At 39.6% G+C, this 14221-nt stretch overlaps 1 protein-coding gene across 1 annotated transcript in view; it reads left to right on the top strand.

The window, feature by feature from the left end:
• Nucleotides 1-14221, top strand: part of TMTC2 (transmembrane O-mannosyltransferase targeting cadherins 2) — a 182071-nt gene that overhangs the window by 74616 nt on the left and 93234 nt on the right. Inside the window, exon 2 of the mRNA XM_033163126.1 lies at nt 3035-3605. Coding sequence (XP_033019017.1) covers nt 3035-3605 — 571 coding nt within the window. The remainder of the gene's footprint in view (nt 1-3034; nt 3606-14221) is intronic.

Below are 14221 nucleotides of genomic sequence, written 5' to 3'. Positions count from 1 at the left end.
GTATGCTTAAGTAAGTGTTCCATTATAGTCACAATTTAAATTAAGTAAAATGGGAGTTTTATAAGAACCCTTATATCCTTTAAAGTTCAATTATGACAGAAGCGTTTTTGTCATGATGTGTCAGTGGCCTATGAAGACAGATTTCTCTACCTGTTTCATAGCAGTCTAGGGGAGGGGAAGTAAAACAAGGCATAGGGATCTCTCTGGAGCAGCTACTCTTATTTGATGTTTTTTCTTAGACTGAGGAAGATCAATCAAACCAGGAAAGCCACTGAGGCACCTAAATGAACTCTAGCCAACCAGCTGCAATACCTTTCTCTGGCCATTATTTGTGTGGTGCTGCAGTGCAGTAAACAAAGGGATCCCTCTGTATACAGGTGGTGACCATTTCATGTAGGGGTTTCATTTTTGTTCCTTGCATGTGTTTGCGGCGCATGCATTAGCATGCCTCGTCCTGCTATGAGGGGATTCTGCCCTCATCCCCATCCAAAAGGACCTGTGCGTTGATGAACTATGGGGGAAGAGACCAGCTGCCAAGTCACAATTCCCAGTTGTAACAAAGCAGCATTCTCTTCCTTCAGTGAGACCTTGAGGAAATCTGCCCATGGTAGGGTCTCTTTTCCAGAATACCTGCAAATGGGCCGTAACATGTGGGGAATCAAGTGGGTAGAAGAGAAGAAGGGAGTGAGACCTGTCAGGGATTTTTTTTTTAAGTCAAAGACAACCATGGGGTTGTGGTGCTCATCTCGCTTTCAGGCCGAGGGAGCAGCGTTTGTCCACAGACAGCGTTCCGTGTCAAGTGGCTAGCATGACTAAACCACTTCTGGCACAACGGAACACCATGATGGAAACCAGAATGGAAAGTAACACTGTTTACCTTCCCACCTCAGCAGTACCTATTTATCTACTTGCACCGGCATGCTTTCGAACTTCTAGGTTGGCAGGAGCTGGGACAGAGCAATGAGAGATCACCCCGTTGTGGGGATTCGAACCACTACCCTTCTGATCGGCAAGTCAAAGAGGCTCAGTGATTTAGACCACAGCGCCACTCACATATATATATTTAAGTCTGTTGGAAATGTTTGCCTGATTTTGTGAAACTTCAGAAATGAATCTTTTTAATTCTCCTTGTTATATTTTCTAGTCCTGTGAAGTTCATTAGCATGATGGACTATGTTGCCTCAGTGTAGACTTTCTGGAAAGTGAAGTCTTCCATCATTAAAGGCTGGTCTTGTTTGGCTCTGGTAGTGGATTGGAGGCAGTCCTTGATTGATTTCAGCATCCCATTCATTGTCTCTCAGTCTGGAAACTTGTGTTTCAGGATATGAGATCACAAACATAAGATCCTGATGTCAAATTAAAGAATGATGGGGCAATAAATATACCAGAGATGAAGATTTTGTTTGTCCCCCTCCCCCTTTTCATTTCTGATAATAGTTAAGTGGAACCAGAAATGGAGGCAAAGTTGATAAACAACCTAAGCAAAAATCAAAATAAATATTTTACTGACCTCAATCTATACGCAAACAAAATGGATCTACATGCAACAAATGTTCCTTAAAATGTTATAGCAATGTACTTTAGACAATGGAACTGCCGAGCTTTGTATTAGTATGTACTGTATTTGCAGAACAGTGGTCTATTTGCAATGTCAGCAAATTCAATAACGGCAGCAATTTTTTTCTATTTGGAGCAAACCTGCTGAAAGCAATCCATTTATATATAATGCTCTTTAAAAAAAAAAAGCAAAAAGGATGGGTAGTAATGTGTCTGAGGATCTCTCATGTTTTCTTTCTTTCAGTTTCCGTTGCATCACTGCAGGAATGAACTCTGGTCGTAAAGTGTATAGCTATGTCTGAAATTTTGAATAAATCTGTTTTCCTATTAATTCAATTTGCAAAAAGTGGGAGAACATCGTTTTTGTATCTTCTTTGCCAACCTAAGCCCAATATCAGCCATCCCATTTGTAAGATAAAGTTGTCCAGTGTAACACTTGGCTACATTGTGTGTGTGTTTGTGCTTAATTGTTACATATCCTTTTAGCGATTTACCTATAGACCTGCTAATAGAGAGATATTTGCAACTAACATTTGGGAAGGGGACCCAAGTTTAACAACTTTGCATCCAAACCAGTGTATAAAATGTTATATGTATGTGTATAAGCTCACGCCAGGAACAGATTCCTTTTATGCAAAAATAAACACATGCACACAGAGAGATTCTATTTCTGTTTTATTTCAGCTGGTATAATACAGTAGCTGAGGAAACTGAGTTTATACCTGTGCCATTACCTGTACGGAAGCTGCTATGGAAAATATGGGGTCAGAAGGGAAAAAATAAAACAGTCACTTTGAATTTATGGAACTGGCTACCAGCAAAACTTGACTTTGGGTCCCTGTGAAATCCACAATCTTTTAGCCACCTATACTTGGTCAAACAGGGGCTGCAGGATTATCTTTATTAGGCAGATTTGTTGTGTCTATCAAGGAATTTCTCTGTGGATTAAAAATTTGCATACATCTGGTAACTTTGTGTAGTTATTGCTAGTTCATGTCAGCAAATTTAATTCCATCATGTAAATTAAAATAGGTGTGCAAAAGGCCAATTGGGGTTTTTAGTTTGGAACTGGTAAGAAATTGCTAGTTTAAGCTGCACTTTTTTTGTCAGTTACTCATATTTCTTTTACATTTTAATTATAACCCATCAACTCATAAGTGATTGCTTCTGGGTTAGACTCAGATGAATGTCATTGAAGGGTGTTTTAATTTAATGGATCCAGCATAACATCTGTTTCTAAGGTTTTAAAAGCCAATTTATATGGAAATTTATTGTAGCAAAAAGTCAATAGAAGAGATACTTCTAACACTGCTTGTACTGCAAAGTATGAAATTTTAAGAAGTGGAATAGCTCTGATATTACATATTTTTTGTGTTAATTTAGAAAAAGAAGAAGAGAGAATGTGCATATAATTTAGTAATCTCGACTGTAGTGGTCATGTAGTCTGATTCTTTCTGTGTTTGCTCTTATTTTTTAGCCGAGCTATCAAGACAAACCAGGATCTTCTTCCCGAAACGCCATGGACTCAGATATTCTACAATGACTTCTGGGGCACTCTCCTTACTCACAGTGGGAGTCACAAGTCGTATCGACCTCTCTGTACGCTCTCTTTTCGAATAAACCATGCTATTGGAGGAATGGATCCTTGGAGCTACCACCTTGTCAATGTCCTCTTACATGCTGCAGTCACAGGTCTTTTCACAAACTTTTCCCGAATATTGTTTGGCGATGGATATTGGACCTTACTGGCTGGCTTGCTGTTTGCTTCGCATCCCATCCATACTGAAGCGGTTGCAGGAATTGTAGGAAGGGCTGATATTGGAGCTTGCCTTTTCTTTCTGCTTTCCCTAGTCTGTTATACTAAACACTGCTGCACAAGGAACTACTCAGAAGGAACCTGGGGCTGGATCTTGGGTGCAGGGCTATGCGCCACTTGCAGCATGTTGTGGAAGGAGCAAGGAGTGACTGTTCTAGCAGTTTCAGCCGTTTACGACGTCTTTGTATTTCATAGGCTAAAAATGCACCAAATCATTCCTGCTGTCTATAAGGTAAGAACTGTGGCTCGGATGTATCAATTTCTGCACCATATTGACAAAGTGTGTTTATCTAAAAGAATAAAGAATCACTTAAATACTGCCATATTTAAAAACAAAACACAGATGCCTTATGGTCGAAATATAATTCAATTCATTCCACAGTGTTTCTTCTCAAAGCTGGCATCTGGCATTTCCACCTTGCTGTGCTTGGTGTTGTCCACTAAATGCTTCTTGGGCAAGTATTATTGTTGACTTGCTCTAACAGCTTGTCTTCCAATGATGCGGGCTGGGGGCCGGGGAAATGCACATTTTTGTCCTGTAATAATTGACTTTATTAACCAGTGATTCTATACAGCACTGGTTCCCAGTTAGCTCAGTACTGCAGACCCTCAGTTTTCCAAAGCCACACTTTGGACCTCCTACTTTTGAAAATGTTGATATCTCTATGGTAGTTTTTGTCATGTGAAAGGTGCCACAGTCTCCCTGGGTGTGTTACACGGACCCCCTGGGGTATAAACACATGCCCCCTCTCTCATAGCGTATTTGCATGTTCCTGTTTGATTTTAACCAGGTGACTGGCCCAGATTGCGTTTACTTGTTCATGGCAACTTCACTGTGAGCAAGAACCATGGTTCTGCACATTAATTTAACCAACCCTCATGTGTGTTGTGGGGTGACATATTTAATCTTGAATTGTGGATACAATGGAGCTCTCATAGAGCTGCTTTGCAGTGGGTATGCTTGAAGCCACTCACTATGATGAAAAATGTTAACCTGGCCAGAAAATTAGGCAGTTGGCCTTGTGCCTAAAGGTGATGTGAACTGATCCTCAACCTAATGTGGGGTTATCTCAAGATGTAACAGTCTTAAAAGAGATATGAAATGTTTTTAAAATGTTTTTCTTACTTTTATTTTTTTAATATAAATTGAAAAGAACTGTGCTTGTACCTCAATATTGTGCAAGACTGGCTTGAAGGGTGTGTTGACTGGACTGAGGAACACACTCTATATTGAAGCTTTCTTGAATAGCTTTCCATAACTTCTACAAGTATGTTAAGTAGACTGCTTGTAGGTAGATTGATTTGCCTTGTACATGTAACTTGTGTATCCCGTCATTCTGAATGTCGGCAGCGAGATCTGTACAAATTATACTAAAACATTAATGTGGAGCCAAAATTCAGCCAGGAAATGAGATTTGAAGAGGGTTGTAATTATAGAAACTATGCAAATTCAGAGGCCTAATTCTTTTGCAGTTGCAATTCCCAGCCTGAGAACAGGGCCGTTAATCAACTTTGCAGATTGCACAATTCTGTCCAATTAGTGCTACAAAGCTAATTTAAGCCTTTGTGCTCTGCCTTTGAAAAAGGTGGGGGGAAGATGAAGCAAATGGGGCAGAGGCCATGACAATATTTTGATTTAAAATGCATTAAAACTAGCTCTTTATTGGATATGTTATTAATTCAGCAGTGCTAAATGCCTAGCGTTATATGTTCAAGTCACAATTATCTGATCTGAATGTGCACCACGTAGTGTTAGGAAATGCTACCAAACAACATGCCATTATTATGAGTAGGTCAGGAACCAATGCTTTCCAAAATGTGAATTGAAAAAAGTTTATTTCCTTATTATTATTTTAAATGGAAAATGTGTAATTCATGTGGAATACATTTCCAGTTATCTGTAGCATTAAATGTGTCACAAATGTGATAATGCAGTCTGTTATTGTAATCTGGTGTTATACCCACAGTGTCATAGCATATTTAATGAAATTATATGGCAGCTAATTTTAGTTGTGGAAACTTAATGCTCTAAGAGTGACATGGCTAACACTTCACCTTAAGTTTGAACTTGAAAAAAAAATTACACGTTCACTTTGAACTAAAGATTACTTCAAGTCCGCAGTTTCCTTCTTTTTTCTACTACTCCAGAAGTTAAATTTCTCAAAGCAAGTGTGTGTTTAAAAGTGTAGTCAACCTTGCCAAATGAAACTCTGCAAGCTGGTATCAGAAAAATAATCTAGAAATATCATTGCAATTTTGGAATGCCTAGTTGAGTTGTAAGACTTGTTGCAACAGCAGCAAATTGGCTAGAGTGGAACAACGTGCTCAACTCAGATATTTAGGATAGTATATCACAATATGATAAATGAAATGTTTAACCTTATTCATTCACTTTTTGTTTACACATCACACCATACAGCTTTTCTGGCTGTTTTTTTAAAAACACAAACATTAACAACACAATAATCACTAAATATCAAGCACCATTGTATAAAATCCCCATAGCATATCGGTAAATTAGCTTTTTAAGAATGGCATTGAGGATTTTTCAGTCTTCATTTGTGACTCTACCCATCGATGCTCCTGAGCTCAAGGGGTTCCTTTGCAGCACTTACCACAACACTCTGTAATTTTAATTAGAAAACGACTGTGTCCCAGCAAAAATTAGTTCCTAACAACCTGCTATGTAGTAAATGATTGTTAGATTTAGAATGTGGCCTGACCTCTTGCCAATTTTGCTATCTACGCATAAGTGATTGGAGACAAATGTGCGCACACAAGTTCACTAAACTGTTAAACATGGCCTTTGTTTGTCTTGTGGATTCTTACACTTCGAAGGGCTAAATAAAAGATCGGAACCACAACTGATTACTCCCTTGTGGAGTCCCTTCATTCAGGGTTATTCAGCTGAGAATTAATTTATCCAGCATTTATATCTCATTATAAACGTGTGAAAGTCTGAACAAATATTTGCATTTGTTTGTGCCCTGTAGCTTCCTTTCTTCTAGAGAACAACAGGTGCTCTCTAAAAAACAAGGCCATGGTTGGTACTTAGGTCAAATGTCTGGAGCAGATTGTTTAATAATTATCCATCTTTTGTATACTGCTGCTGCTGCTGCTGCTGCTACTACTACTACTACTACTACTACATTTTATTATTTATACCTGCCCCCCAATCTGACTGGATTTCCCCAGCCATTCTGGGCGGCTTACAGCACCAGTTGGTGCTTTGCTAAATAGCATGAGTGGCAGTTCTCTACTCAGTAAGCCAAAAGTTAGATAGGAAAAGAAAGCAAGGATAGAGAATTGGTATCTATAGTCTCAGTACAAATCTAGCGGGTTTGCAGGAACCTGGTTCACATTAGCTATGGTTAATGTTGGCAATGCTACAATACTACACCGTGGCTAAATATGACATGGTTAGGAAAGAGGGAAGTTAAGAAATTGCTTTCCAACTTTGAGACATAGATTAGACATGGGCTTCTCATTCACCATCATTGCCATTTGGCTTGGAAACCTCTTGTGAAAAATGGAGCAATGGAGAATTTTCAGGATTCCTTTTAAGTCATATGGGAAATCTCAGCTTTTATTGTTACAGTTCTGGGCATTAAGGACATAAGAGGAAAGTTTCAGCAAGACTTTCTGGGGGAAACTATTCTGTTGTTGTAAGAGTTAGTTCAGCAGAAACCAGGAATAGTTTTGGCTTGACAAGTCCAGTTCAGCATGTCAAGTCAAATGTTACTCAAGTTGGCTTCTGAATACAATGGAATTGTAGTTAAGAAGAGCCTGCTGGATCAGGCCAATGGCCCATCTAGTCCAGCATCCTGTTCTCACAATGTTCAACCAAATGCACTTGGATGAACCCCTTAAGCAGGATATGAGTACTCTCTTCTCCTTTGGTTTCCAGCAACTAGTATTCAGCAGCATTACTGCCACCAACTGTGGAGCCAGAGCGTAAGCCATCATAGCTTTCAATGTTTCAGGTTGTTATGCATGATATACTATTGTAGTATAGTTATAGTGATACAAATTGCAATTACTGTAGATGGTTGATTTGTAGAAGGCAGGTATTACACAACTGGAAGGAATAACTCTGTGCAGAGCTGTGATGATTATTCCCCTGTTATTATCTATATTATTTATCTAAAATATTTAAATACCACCTCCTAAGGTGGTGAAGAATAAAGCCATCAAATACAAAGCAAAAATTCAATGCACCATATCAAAATGGTAATAACTGATCATTCAACTGATATCAAAGAGCAGGGAAAGCTGGAGCAAATAGAAATGTTTTAACAACTGGTGAAGACTCACCAGCTTAAGTTTCTGATGTATCTCAGTGAGAAGCTCATTGCATAGCTTTGGAGTCACTGTGCTGAAATGTCACCTTGCAAGGCTCCACGAGACAAAGCTCTGAAGGTTGTGTGGCATAATATCTTAGTGAAGAAAGAGGTCCATAGTGGAAAAAGGGTAGGGAACTTCAATCCCAAGCACTCTAGACCTTTTTATCTGGCCAACACCACTCTCTCAAATCCACACCTGAACTTTCCTCTAGTGCTTTTGCTAGCTGGAACATACTCCTGGAACATAATGCCTGTTGCTTGCCTAGATTGTGTATAGAAACTGCTTGCTTTTTGAATGGCCAGGATGTTACCTACTTTACAAGACCCATTGTTCCACCCACTGTTTGTCTCTAGCCCTTGTTACCACTTTGCCTGGGAAGAAAGTTTCCCCAACACTGGGTTTCAGTTTCAAAATTAGTCACAGAACTGATGCAGAAGACCCCTATTTTTGGTAGTCGAGATGGTATGAAATGCCATCCTGAACCATGCATTTCATGCTCTGTCCACACAGAGTTGGTTCTGATGATTATTAGAAAGTGAACATGTTCTGTTGTGGTTGCCACAATTCTGAAACATCTGCACCCAACATCTCACCCGACATCTGTTTTATACAGTTTAAATGAGCAGTGAGTGAAGTTTATTTTAGCACCGCTTTTGCAATTCAATTGTTATGCTGTTCATATTATCCTTTGATTTTAGCAAGTTCATATTTTGTATTTTTGCTGTATTTCAGTGCTGTATGAGTTTCTTTGTTTTGAAGAAAGCCTTTCATCCCCCCCCCCTAGTTAGGTTTTTCTTTCACATTTAGATTGCATTTTTTCTGTTCTGTTTCTAACCCACCCTCTCTTCTGTAGACATAGTTTTAGATAGGGTTTTAGAACTGACAAAAACCCTGTCTCATTAACTTAACAAGAATTATACAATACATTGTTTATCATATACAATAGTAATCAAATCTTGAAATGAGTTAAAATGGTTCCACTGGTAAGGTAACCAGCTCATTCTGTGAAGGGAATATTAATATTTTCTATTACACATTTGCCCTTTATGACAAGGCATAAGCGTGATGTTGTCAGAAACTCAAACCTTAAGTAACAGCAAAGAAGCAAAATCATTTGAATGTCCTCTAGAGTTTCCCTAGGGTGCAATTATTCTTTGAGGCATGAGGTGAGAATATAAGTTTTCATGGGGATTTGTACAGATGGTGTTAAAGGTTGTTTGTCATGTTGACTTTACATGCCAATTGCCAACTTCAAGAACAGTATGGCTTATTCTCAGGCACATCTATTCTTCAGGGTATTGGTGGACTTGTCACATGCATTCAGATGAATTTCTCCCCTTCTCAATATATGTTGCCTTTTAGATGACTGACACAAAATGTTGCATGAAAGGACAACCTTAAGGAAACCCAAATTTTCAAAGAGCCTACATTTGACACAAATTAGTCCAAAGTATATTTGGAAGATTCTTTCTAGAGAGAGATATTTGGCAACTAGTTTATATATTTCACAAAAAAACTTCATTGCTAGACTCTGGATTGTTTTAAGTGGTGTTAGTATGTGTTAGAGTAGATGGTGGATTATCTTTTTTTTAAAAAAAAAAAAAAAAATAGAAAATTCTTGACCTTTCTCAACAGTCTGACCCAATCTGACACTTCTAAGCTTGATTTTGGGTTAGCATGCAACTCCCAGTTGTATTCTGCACTTTTGCGGATTTTGTGGTACGGTTTCAGTGCGCGCACGTAAAAAGACTTGCTGGCTTTGTAAGGAATTTTGTGTCAGCAGTTTGCAGTTGCATAGTGGCCTGGAAGGTTTCTGTGACCTTGCTTTCTAAAGTTAATCTCTATGGCTCTTAAAGAGCACCAGATGGTTTCTCTATGCTCTGCTGGGTTTCTAAGCCCTGCGATGAAGAGAAAGGACAGGAGTGCTGTGGAGTTCTTGCACTAATACCCATTTGTGTTTCTGATTTAGCCTGTTTACCACTTCTCTTGAATGGCTGTATGGTTTCCACTCATGCCTGTTTCCGGTCTGCCTTCAAATGAGTAGGTTATACAGAACAGTCAGGTTTCTGCAATGCTGCATTCATAAATATTATATATATATATATATATATACACACACACCATAAATATAATTAAGCCAATTGTCTTCCTCAGTGTCCTGAGATGTGGTGATTAAAAAAAGAAAAGAAAAGTCCAGTGCAATATCTATTTTATGTTAATTCCTTAATTGTACTAGAGGTCAAAAATCAGCAGACCTGTCATGGGATGCATAGCAAGTGTTCCATTATGTTGGATATGATGGAGGTAACTAATGTGGTGTTCTTAGTATGTTGCCGGACACCTGCACTCACTACCCCATCAATGGTCAGGAATGATGGGAGTTGTCTGCCAGCAAAATATGGTGGCCTCTCCCTAGGTTATGGTGATTCCTGTGAGTTTATGCTCATTTTCATCCCTTAGCCAGCAATGGGAACACTGAATCCATGCCAGGCGAGCATGATTGCTGGCTGTGAAGTTTATTGTAGCGATCTATTCAGTTTCTGAGTCTTAGCAATATGTTTTTATCTGTTACATCCTATGTGTGTTTGAATTAGGATCTGTGCTACGTGGGCCACAGTTATAGTAACGCAAAGTTGTTATCTTTTACTGCTGCACAAGTAGGAAAGATTATATTCAGATTAATATCCAGCAGCAATTCAGATTTCATTTATACTGTTAGCACTTTCCTTGCTGGCGTTTTCAGAACTTGACCTGTGGAAGTTGGAACATCTGATAAAACACCATATATCTCTTCCCAGCAGGCTCGCAAATGTTGAAAACCTATCCAGGGAATGATGGACAGCTTGATGAAAGTACTTCAACTAGAGCACGATGCCTAAATGAGGCAGAATTCCCATTAGACACATACCTTTAGGAGCTAATACAATTACTGCAGTTTGTGGCGCAAGTTGTCTAATCTCATGAGTTTGGCTATTAGCAAAGAGGGGTGGGTGCACAATGTCCTTAAGAGAGGCAGCATTGTCAGCGTAATTTAGCACACACTGATGAGCTGCAGTAATTGCAAAAGACCATGTCAGGTCAGAGTCATTGCTCTAGATCATTAAAGTGAGTTGGTTTTACACTAGCCATCCGTTAACTGATTACAGCATATAATTATTACAAAAAGCTGAAACATAGGCAGATGTAGTGGTTCTGACATCACTACAGAATTTAACTGGCAAATTGATGCAAGGTTAAATTATCTTCCATCCTTATCATGCTGCGGTACACCTAACAAGATGAACTATGTTAAGGGTGTAGGTTGCATGAAAATAGATTCAGCTGTTAGTCATTGTCTTGCTTTTATTGATTAGCTCAAGATGTCAATCTGACAATATTGTCTATGTGATTTATTATACACTGGTAGCATTAGTGTATAATCTTTTGGCATATATTGTCTGGAGTAAATGATGCATGCTTTATTCAGATTGTGGGTTTGTGTCTAAAGCTGATCCTAGAAGATGAATAGAAAAATCTATGAATCTATAATATCAGTCAGTTGTGGCTTACAGGGTGTGACTAGTATTTTTTTTAAAAAAAAATAATGCTGGGGAAGTAACTTTGGGAATTACAATATCCTTTTAAGATCAGTGTTTGAAGAGACACCATACAGTATTTGAAAAGTGTTTTTTTGCTTTCCTGGAATGGTATGATAATTTGAACAAACTGCAAAAAGAGGACCCTGATAAGCAAGTTTAATATGGTTATAATAAATTTATTGCTATACATGTATCATTCAGATAAGCAAATTGCCAAATGTTAAAATGAAGTCTGTCTGTGGATGAATTCAAACACAGGGTAAGATAATGTTGGGATAACAATGGAAATCACTACATAACTGAACTAAGGTATCTCATGTCATTATATATGATGAAAATCTACCATGTTATTAGACAGGAAATAAAAGTATGAACAAATGTACTTCCTCTCTGTTAATGTACTCATTTGCAACCCCCTGTGCATATCTTCATAATCCTATCCATATGTCCACATATGCCCATTCTACCTGAAACTGAGAGTGAGCAGGGATTGACTGCTAGTGTAAGTTATCGGGAGAAAAACATTGCTGATTCCCAGAAAACGAAAACGAACCATTGTCCACATTCACTTGGCTTTTCAGTTGGAATATTTCCTTAAATAAGAGTTTTCCCAAAACTAGTCTTTTTCAATGTGAAAGTTAGAAATGCTTTCCTGAGAATTTTCAAGGGCAGGACACCAATTATTGCCTGGAATCCTGGGAATCTTGCGAATCTCCCAGCTTCATTCACAAGAGACAAGGATATTCTTGGTGCACATATACAGGAATGCACACTTCACTAGATAGTGGATGTAATTACCATGAATAGCCACCTGTGCTGTGTGAGAGGCAGCTGGTCAGTGCTATAACTTCAGTCAGGTGTCAGTCGGAAGCCCACACCACCTGTTAATTACCCTTTCCCCTTGTGGGTCTCCTTTGTCTGTCCTCTAAATAGAGAAACACAGATGTTTGTGTACATTTTAATTAAGTGCAGACCTAGAATTAAGTGCTATGGTTTAAGATGCCCACTTTTATTTTGAGACGAATGTGTTGCCACCTATGGAAGCTGAAAATCTAAATATACCACAATTTACAATTATACTTGGATATTCAAGACTCTGACACTATTGCTAATTAGCATTTAGATGGTTCCTAGGTAGTAATTTTGTGTGCCTCTCTCTTTCTTATTTCAAGTAAGTTCTGGCCCTCCTCTTTTTTGTAACTTTATGTCATATATATATGTGTATATATATCCCTAGAATCCTGTATTATCTCCTTTAATGCTGACAGGGAACTTGCTGATTGCAATGCATTTATAGATTTTTAAAGAAATAATTTGAATCAAGCCATCTGGTATGATGGGAAATTGGAACAGGATATCAGAAAATGCATTCTGAAAGGGAGTACCGGTATATAGTGGCTTTGCTTTGATTGGCGAGAGGAAGGTTATACCTTTTGAATGGGGTGGGCCAGAGGGAATGTGACCTTTCTTGCTTTACCTGGTTCTCTCCATGGCTTTGGATACCATCAACCATGGTATAATGCTGGACTGTCTCTGCAGGTTTGGAACAAGAGGCAGGAGGTCCATTCCTACCTATGAGACTTGTATCTGAGAGTATCATTGGTTGACTGCATTTTGACCCCCTGGCAGTTATGCTGTGAGGTGCCACAAGGCTCCATTTTCTTTTCCCCATTGTTGTTTAACATCTTTATGAAGTGATAGGGAATGGCCATTAGGGAATGGATTTGGGGCGGAGTGTCATCAGTATGCAGGTGATACCCAGCTCTGTTCCTCTGTTACAGCTGAACTGAGTATGGGTGTGCATGTTCTGAATTGGTGCTTCAGTGAGTGGTGGACTGGATGAGAGCCAATAAGCTGAAATTAGAAACTGAAGCCCAATAAGATGGAAGGGCTGTGGGTGGATGGTTTCTATTTCCAGGAGTTAGGATAGTTGCCTGATCTGGTCAGGTCTGCATACCTTCTGAAGACAAAAGAACACAGCCTTCATCACCAAAGTTCAAAGCTTTCCCCATCTTTGACTGGTGTTCCAGGTAAGGCCATTTCTGGACAGGCATAGGCTGTTCCATACATAGGTAACCTGAAAACCGGTATTTGATTATTGTAAGGTGCCCTGTGTGGAGCTACCAGGTAGAGCACATCACAGTAACATTAGTTGTTTCAGTGCACAATGCAGTGGTTAGGGGCACTGACAGGAGTGACCTAGCATGCACATTTGATATCTCTTCTGAAAGAACAGGCTGTCAATTTGCTATCGAGCCCAATCTTAAGGTACTTATATCTGTTTATGAAGTTTTCAAAACTTGGAACCTGGATATACCCAATATATTTCCGCCTGTATGTTGAGGTTTTCGGATGAAGCCTGTCTGGTCTGCTGAGGTCAACTTTGTAGCAACTGTAGGGAGGGCCTTTTCCATCGTGGCTCCCCCTCTGTGGCTCCTTATCTGTGGGAGCACCTTCCCACCAAAAATAAAGAAACCACCAGCTTTGGGGAACCATGTAAGATTGTACCATGGGGACACAGTGGTCTGTAAGGTAAAGGTCAAGGGACCCCTGACCATCAGGTCCAGTCGTGTCCGACCCTGGGCTTGCAGCGCTCATCTCGCTCTATAGTCCGAGGGAGCCGGCGTTTGTCCACAGACAGCTTCCGGGTCATGTGGCCAGCATGAGAAAGCCGCTTCTGGCGAACCAGAGCAGCACACGGAAATGCCGTTTACCTTCCCACTGGAGCGGTCCCTATTTATCTACTTGCACTTTGATGTGCTTTCGAACTGCTAGGTGGGCAGGAGCTGGGACCGAGCAACGGGAGCTCACCCCGTGGCAGGGATTCGAACCGCCAACCTTCCGATCAGCAAGTCCTAGACTCTGTGGTTTAACCCACAGCGCCACCTGGGTCCCACAGTGGTCTGTAGTCATACTAAATTATGGT

Source organism: Lacerta agilis, chromosome 10 (genome assembly GCF_009819535.1).
Source record: "Lacerta agilis isolate rLacAgi1 chromosome 10, rLacAgi1.pri, whole genome shotgun sequence".
In the NCBI taxonomy this organism is placed as follows: domain Eukaryota; kingdom Metazoa; phylum Chordata; class Lepidosauria; order Squamata; family Lacertidae; genus Lacerta; species Lacerta agilis.
The sequence above is the reverse complement of the archived record's forward strand: the minus strand, read 5'-3'. Positions and strand labels throughout refer to the sequence as shown.